General features: G+C 39.9%; 2 protein-coding genes and 1 long non-coding RNA gene across 3 annotated transcripts in view; 2 read left to right on the top strand and 1 right to left on the bottom strand.

Moving 5' to 3' along the window:
* Positions 1–661: 661 nt before the first annotated feature.
* Positions 662–3,845, top strand: cdca5 (cell division cycle associated 5). Its single transcript, XM_048229382.1, has 5 exons — positions 662–786; positions 1,172–1,242; positions 1,497–1,541; positions 1,916–2,428; positions 3,483–3,845. Exons 1-5 carry the CDS (start codon positions 783–785, stop codon positions 3,561–3,563), a joined length of 714 nt encoding a protein of 237 aa, XP_048085339.1. The 5' UTR covers positions 662–782; the 3' UTR covers positions 3,564–3,845.
* LOC125285116 lies at positions 2,446–5,834 on the bottom strand. The gene is made up of 3 exons (XR_007191984.1): positions 5,746–5,834; positions 4,258–4,459; positions 2,446–2,606 (listed from the first exon to the last, which is right to left on the bottom strand). It is a non-coding gene; the product is annotated as an uncharacterized LOC125285116 (long non-coding RNA).
* The window catches only part of tax1bp1a (Tax1 (human T-cell leukemia virus type I) binding protein 1a), a 12,234-nt gene continuing 9,000 nt past the window's right edge, over positions 4,905–8,138 (top strand). Inside the window, exons 1-5 of the mRNA XM_048229380.1 lie at positions 4,905–5,088; positions 5,783–6,014; positions 6,551–6,653; positions 6,930–7,120; positions 7,728–7,886. Of these exons, the coding sequence (XP_048085337.1) occupies positions 5,808–6,014; positions 6,551–6,653; positions 6,930–7,120; positions 7,728–7,886 (660 nt within the window). The 5' untranslated portion in view covers positions 4,905–5,088; positions 5,783–5,807. The remainder of the gene's footprint in view (positions 5,089–5,782; positions 6,015–6,550; positions 6,654–6,929; positions 7,121–7,727; positions 7,887–8,138) is intronic.

Genomic DNA, 8,138 nt, shown 5'->3' with positions numbered 1-8,138 from the left:
TAGTTTTAAATTAAAATTAAATTAAATTTTGTAATTAAAATGTAATTTGCTGCCGCTAGGGGGCGCGTCTAGATTTCTAGGCTACCTTAATGTCTTAAATGGTCATATTCTGCAGGAAGAGCTGTGAATACAAGATTATTTAAATGGCTCGCACAGAATATGGTTTCAGGAGAGTAAACAAAATGCATTGTTTTAAATAAGAATTATATTGACACTATAAAGACAGACTAATGTACTGTAGGCCTAGGCAAATAGCACACTGAGAAACTACAGATCTTATTTAATCTATATTAAGAAGGAAAATATGAGGAATATGAGAGCAACTAATAAACACCAAAACGATTTCAATTAACTATATACCTATAGCTGTCATAATTTCAGCTTTGCACATTTGACTTCACTGTAGGCTATATCCTGTGATTTATGCTGTAGCCTATATATAGGCCTACTTGTGAATCTCATGCTATTCTCAAAACTTGTTGGTAAAGTGGGGCTTGCCTACGATGTGGCAGCTCTGTTGAAGTGACCAGTTAGATTTATCTCCTTCAAATATAGCCCAAAATATGTTAATTATGTCTAATTTGTAATTAATGTATTGCTATAGACTAGGCAGATAGGAATAAGATAGGAACAATATATATATTACCGTCAAATCCAACCCTAAACCAAACAAAATCTTGAAAGACTTTTATTGTATTTATTGAAGCAAATGCAGTATACAACCGGAAGTAGTACGTTGTAGCTGAGTTCTTCTTCGCGGTTCAAAGAGGAAAGCGGGAAACATGGGTACGTCTTAGCTTGCTCATTCATGGTTTTTAATATCTTCTAAATAATAGAGAGTTGCTTATTATTTCATTATTACAAATGCTTACTATAATTGGTGAAGAGATATTGCTAAAATTCCAGTTATGGGAACTGTTCCTGTTAAGGGAGTTGTTGCTGTTGATTTAGCTAGCTAAACTGTTAACTACGATAAGTTGTATTAGGTAGCTATACCCTGTATAGATTCGTTTTAACTGTATGGAAACCACCTAACGTTAAGTTAGACATTTAATGGAATTTAGAGACATTGTATGTATGATTATATCTTATTGCTAATCTTGATACAGCCATCTCATCAGATTTCAAGCGTTGTAATGACAACTCTAACCCCATATGTTTTTGTTTGTAGAGTCCAAAAATGGCAGCCCTCCACGCAGACGGTCGGCTAGGCTTTCTACACCAGAGGAAAAACCTCCCGTGGTGAGTTCAAGGACTTTGGTCCAGGCTGAATAACTTCTGTAGCTAGAAAGATAATACGTGTATCCTAACGGATTTACGTTTTCAAGTCAGGGTGTCAATAGGTGTCTTCCGTACTATTTATTATAGACAACCTGAGTTCAAGCATTAAACTAACATTTTTAAATGCAAAACAGACTAAGTGCCAGTCATCTGCATTCCCATTTGCCCCCTCCCTCCCTTGCTCCATATCTGATCTTTACCTTATCTTTCATCAGAGAAAAACATTCACCGTTAAGAAAATTGTGCCACGGAAAACACAGGTTTGTAATGTGTAATGTCATTCTTAGACTATAGAATTTGTGAATGTTATATTGTGTAGTCTGACCCAGGCTTGGCAATAGAATATGTGTCGCATAGCATCACACATTATAGATGGTCTGTCAGTCACTAGCCTAATCATCAGTAAGTTGAAACTAAACAGCACTATTATCATACTGATCAAGATTCTTCTTTGATTGTATCTCTACCTTTGCAGCATACCAGAGTACAGATTGCATGTGATTTTGTTATCTCTGCCAAAATGTCTAGAGATGGCCATCACAAGACCACTATTTCTGTGAGCCACAAAGAAGCCACTGAGTAATGCATATCTATTTTCTGCCTTGTAATAATAGTCACCTTTATATTCGTTTAGACCTCAGAGGTTAACAAGGAGAATGTTGAAAGACTGTCCAATGTACCCGAGAAGAGGCCAAAAGTCTCTACACCAACACCTGCAGAGGTCCCATCGCCCAGGCCCACCATCCTGTCACCGATCCTGCCCATCCGGAGCGTCTCCCCTCCACCCTCGGCCACAGAGACGGCTCGGGATGAGGTGTGGAGCCAGAAGGTGCGGCGCTCTTATAGTCGCCTGAGTGGGGACGCTTCGTTCAGCAGCCCGCGGCAGCAAGGCTTGGGCTCGCCGGTGCCCTCGCGACGGGAGACTCTGTTTGGGTTTGAGGAGATGGCGACTCCCAAGGTTATGCGGTCCATGTCCCTGTCTGCGTCTGCGTCAGCCCCCCAAGCTTCGTCCTCGCTGTGTGGAGTGACATTAAACCTGTCGGAGGTGGAGGACAGCCTGAATCGCTCGCAAGACCCCGACATGAACATCCCAGGTGTGGCTATGCCGAAGAAACAGTCCAGGAAAAAGAGAGTACAGCCAATGAAAGTAAGTTTACGCACTTGGTGATCTCGTTGGCTTGAAGTTCCAAACGTTTCTTACTGCAGCTTCCTAGAGATTACAGTTTATGTGTCTCTTCCATTCTCTTCCTGTTCTTTCTCTGATGATTCATTTAACCCAGCAACAGTTAGGATGGGAAGGTTGCTGGAAAGTCTGAAAACATCTACTGGAAACACAATATAGATCATTCAGTGGTCACCACAAATAATTGTCATCAAATGATAATGTAATCGTGTTAGGCTAACAACTACATTGCTGGCCCCTAAAATGTTGCCAAGAATTTATTTGATGTGAAATGGATCATTATCAGTATTGGCTTTGTGTCTTGGCACTTTCACTCAAGGGTTCAGGCTGTGGGCTCTGAAAATAGTCTCAAAAGCTTTTGAGACTATTTCAATTGTTATTGATTCTATATAAATAAGATGGAATCGAATCGAATCTTGTGAGATCATTTTGACTTAATTTAAGAAGAGTTTGATTTATTTTAAAGGCGGAGTCAGGGATTTTACACGGAGCCTCGTTTGTGTATGTTTTTGTCTTCAGTATTCCCAGAGAAATTCCACGCAGGGTTTCGTTTTTGTTTGGGGGCAGGTTGCCCCCACTATGTTTCCAGCTTTTGGAGCCTGGGCTGCCTACAGAGACTGGGTTTTTTTAATGGGCAGCTAGTAGTCATTGCTATGCTTAAAATTGCGTAAAATCTTATCAATACTAAGTTGCTCAACGCACTGGCAGTCATATTTGCTTGTTTTTACGACACATTTGCTTAACGCACTGGAAGTCAAATTTTGCAGCTTGTTGAGACGTCTTGAAGTCAAACTCTAATTAAATTAAGTCAAATGATTTTACGAAAAAAAGCTAGTTAAGCCTCTTTATATTGAAAACAATACCAACTAGATGTTTTGATCTTGATGTTATAAGATTAATAACAATAAAACTTGGTTAGATTTTATTGGATAAGCAGTTTTTGCAGAGACCTAGCCATTCTTTTTTTAAAAAAAATCTTTTTTAACCTTTTTTATTCTTGTTTTTCTCTCACAACTAGTCATCTGAACTAGATGTCCTTGCTGCCCAGATGAATGCTGAATTTGCTGAGGCAGAAGACTTCGAGTTGCTGGTGGAATAGTTGGATAGTGATATGTTATGTATATATTTTCTATATTTGTCTTGTGTCTTGCCCATCAGTGACTAATGTACTACATGTATGATCAGTTGCTTAGCTTTGTAGTTGTTCTGTGTCTTATATGTTTGCATATTTTCACATTTGTTATTGTTTATATTGACTGTTTTTTGCAGCATTGTCTTTATTTTATTAATCACTGTGTTTGGAGGATGTTTAAGTTTGCATATTATGTATAGATTTAGTGAAGTTGGTCAACTTCAATAAATATCCTTCTTGTACCTAAAATCTAATTACTCATATGTATTTCTTTTGAAAATGGAAAAGTAGGCTAATGCATTATTTGTATTCCAGATACTTGCTGGCTCATGTGTGCATGTTTTTCCTAGCTGTGCAGTTCATGTGGATAAAATCCAAGGAGTTTGTCATCTACAGAGGAAGTAAACAAGATGTAGAAGTTCCAGTGTGCTTTCAAATCGTGACATTTTGGATATCAAAGACTTGAAGGTTGTAGTTTTAAATATACACAGGAGAGAGGATTAGTGCTATAGGTAGGTGATTTCACACCGCGGCCAATCAACAACCAAGCCTATTTACCGTCAAAAACAAAATTTGCTAAACAAATCGACCTTTGTGGGCAAAAAACATCTCCGACAGAATACCCTTCGAGAACATTTCACTGGGGTTATGAAGCAGATACCTTCCTTCATCTGTGTTTCATTGAAATAGGCCCACAACACCTCCAAAAGATTCACCCCCTTCCACACTCATGGGTTCTCTGCCAAAAGATACCAGTACATTCTTTGGTCATTCCTCTTCGTTGCTGTGGCTGTTTATGATCCCGACATTGTACTGTATGACTGGTACACGCTGGAAGTTACAAGTTGAATGTATTTTGCAATCTGTGTGTAGACAAAAAATCAAAGCAATGTAGCACAAAGCATTGTTTATGTTAATAATCATTTTAATACTATTTTAAAAATGTACTCAATCGCTCAAATCACTTCTGGTTTTATTTTACAATGAGTAGTCACATTTTCCCTGCTATATTAATTTCTTAGAACAGGATTTATGAACATGGATTAAGTCAGGTTCCAGTGCCAATGGTCTTTTCAGTTGAGTGGACAACTTCTCTTTCAATCATAATAAACTAAATCCATGTTCGGGAAACTGGCTCTAAATGAGAATGACTGAAATCTGTAGGCTAGAGCTGTAAGTAAAATCCAGGAATCTGTGGGCTGTCAATTCGCCACCGCCGCATTTATTATAGGTGCATGTTTTAGTTTATGCTGGAGATAGTCAATGACACGTATCCCAGTGTGCCAAAAGACTAAGCGTAGCAGTTATTCACGATACGGCATAAAAACGTGGATTAGTTATTTGTGTTGACCTACCTAACTGAAGGTTGTGGCCAACTACAAATCTGCGGCGGTGACGGGATGAGCCGCGTGACGACAGCACGTCGCAGCGAGCGCAGGGCAGGGATTGCATTGAAAATGGAGCTCCTGACATCTCTGCACGAGTTGCCTCGGTAACCCCGGCTTTCCAACTTCGCTCAAAAGCTTCTGGTGGCTTTGATGTGTATTATAATTCTAGCTTAATATAAAATGTCGTCTCATGTTATTTCAGTGATGCTGTCAGTGGGTTAACGTGCTGGACTTGTGTTCATTGCATGTAACTACTATCGCAGGTTGTGCTCTGATGTCGACATTGCAGGCTAGCATCATAGGCTATGTGCGCTACTAGGATGACAGGGTAATTATGGGCATGAGCAACACTTGCTGCTAATCAACATAAAATGATACAGCCATGAATTTTTTGACACTTGGACTGAGCCCACTGTCTGTTGCCGGTTTTGCTTGCCGTTTCCTTATCATATCAGTGACATGAGTATATTAGCAATGCGTTAACATAGACGCACTGGCACATTAGACCGCAATCTTTGGTCGGAGAGGTTAGTGTAGAGGCTAAAGTGGTCAGCAGACGTCATAGCAGAATACTAAAAACAAAGACATTTAAATAACCCACAGCGTGTATTCACTTGTCTAACTAGCCTACTGTCAACTAGGCCTAGTGGAGGCCACAACCTGCAACAAGTTGGGGGACCGGTGTCTTCATTTGTCCACTCTGGTTTTACAGTTTCAGAATATTGTTATGGAAGGACAGCCTCCAACACAGGGCTTCTCACCTCAAATTTTGTCTCTTTTTCTCCTCCTGCTTGGAAGGACTTGAGGTGAAGCCTCAAAATAGATGATGTCATCATTCAGAGAGGCTGCAACATCTCCTGGCTGTGGCCCTTTAGTTAAGGGCAATGTTTCCATAGAGACGTCCAGCTTTGCTCACGTGATCTTCCAGAATGTGGGGAAGAGTTTCCTGCCTCAGGCTCCTCTGGAGTGCCACTACACACTCACTCCTGCTCTAACGCCCCATCCCAAAGATTGGGTTGGCATCTTTAAAGTACGCATGCACATGCACACTCCAGTCGGCATCCATATGTAGGCTACAGACATAAGCATATCTTACTGCTGTCCTCAAAGAGTTTTTCAGTTGCATATGTGCCATCACACACTGGCATCATAATTCAGTTGTTCATTACTAACAGAACAATGTGGATAAACAAAACTTAGACGTGTGTGCCTTTATCTCTGTGAGTCAGGAATAGGCTCTTTGTCCAAGAAAGAGGTATTGCAGAAAACGGTAGCTTGTGACTGAAGAGAGAAAACACAAGTGGATGCAAAGGTGCATCACAGTCTAAATCACTTATGGTGGTGCCTCAGTTGAAACAGATTCAGCAAGAATGTGCAGTCTCTCATTTTAAAGCACTTACCAAGTTCCAACAGAGTACCTCTTAGTGTACAGTATGTCATTATGAACTTCCACTAGACTCAGGAACACTTTCATGGAGCGCAAAAATCTTGTGCTATGACGTGTGGCGTATATTTTGTTTACCTTGTAGTGGTGTGTTTATTGGTGTATCGGATGTGTGTTCTCAGGTCGGCTGGAGCACAGCGAGAGATTACTACACATTCCTGTGGTCTCCTATGCCTGAGAATTATGTAGAAGGCTCAACTGTCCATAGAGTCATAGTGTTCCAGGGTAAGGAGTAGACTTGTTCTCTCTCCAGACTGAATAAGAAATGTTTAGGTGGTAACATTTGACTAAAATTATGAGACACTGATCCAGAAGGTCAATGGGCAATTCCGCGCAAAACTGTCACATCCATAACGCCAACACAATGCCATGGTATTTAGTTGGCGTTATGGACGTGACAGTTTAACGTGGAATTGCCCCAATGCATGTTTCACTTTGTTGCCTTAAAACTCTGATAACTGTGTTTTATTAACCATCTCACTGATGACACCCGTATCCTAGGTTACTATGTTCCACGTAGTGATGGAGAGTTCTATCAGTTCTGTTATGTGACTCACGGGGGAGAGATTCGTGGAGCGAGCACGCCTTTCCAGTTCCGACAGGCCATGCCCTCCGGGGAGGAGTTGCTGACCGTGGAGGACGAGGGCAATTCAGACATCCTGGTGGTGACCACCAAGACTGGACTCCTCGAGGTAAAGTATCTAACCAATCACCAGTTTTGCATCCAGCTCTTGGTTGTCACATCAAACACGGTATAGCGCTGATGTTAAATGTACAGATTAGTTTAAGTAAGCTTGTTACTTAAATAACCTATTACTGAACTAAAAATAAGTTGTATTAAACTTAAAAAGCCATATCTATACCCATCAGCTTTACTGCATTAAAATGTATACTGTAATACAGCTTTACTGCATTAAAATGTATACTGTAATATAGCTTTACTGCATTAAAATGTATACTGTAATACAGCTTTACTGCATTAAAACTTAAACATTATTGTCAGCTTCATTATTAGTCTCTTGTGACAAGTGTTTTAAACCATAAGATTTAACATCAGACATTACCTTTTTTCATTTTGTGAAGATACCTTGCAAATATTGCTATTCTCCTTACTATAGTTTGACCAACATTATAATCTGTTCCCTGTTACATTTTAAATATTATATTGTTTTTGTTTTTGTATGTCGCTTTGGACAAAGGCGTCTGCCAAATCCCATTACCACAACCATAACCATAAATATGAATAAATCTCCTGTTTTCCCCGTCCCATTTCCCACCGTCTGCCCTGCGTTGGAGCAGCAGCGTGTGTGTGTGGCGCAACAGGAGTGCATGGAGCTGCAGCAGAGGATGTGTGTCCTGCAGAGAGAGAAGGAGCAGGTGCAGGCTGAGCACCGGAGACTCCAGAGGGACAGAGAGGACGAGAGGGAGACCTACACGCAGATACACACACACAACAAGGTATGTATACAATCAGGCAAACTCATACACTGTGACTTTCTACTGGTTTGTTTGAATTTACTGTATATTATTGTGTAATAATAAGTGTAAATATTACTAGTAAAAGTGGTGTAAATCTGTAATAACTGTTATTCAAATATTAAAAGTTTTTAAAAAAGTATATATATTTTTTTAATTAAAAATAATATATATATAAAAAAATAAGATATATTCATTGTTTGAAGCAACTTTCTAAGCACTGTATGTACGAAG

The sequence above is a fragment of the Alosa alosa genome, chromosome 20 (assembly GCF_017589495.1).
Source record: "Alosa alosa isolate M-15738 ecotype Scorff River chromosome 20, AALO_Geno_1.1, whole genome shotgun sequence".
Lineage (NCBI taxonomy): Eukaryota > Metazoa > Chordata > Actinopteri > Clupeiformes > Clupeidae > Alosa > Alosa alosa.
Note: the sequence above shows the minus strand (reverse complement) of the source record. Positions and strands in the feature narration are given on the sequence as shown.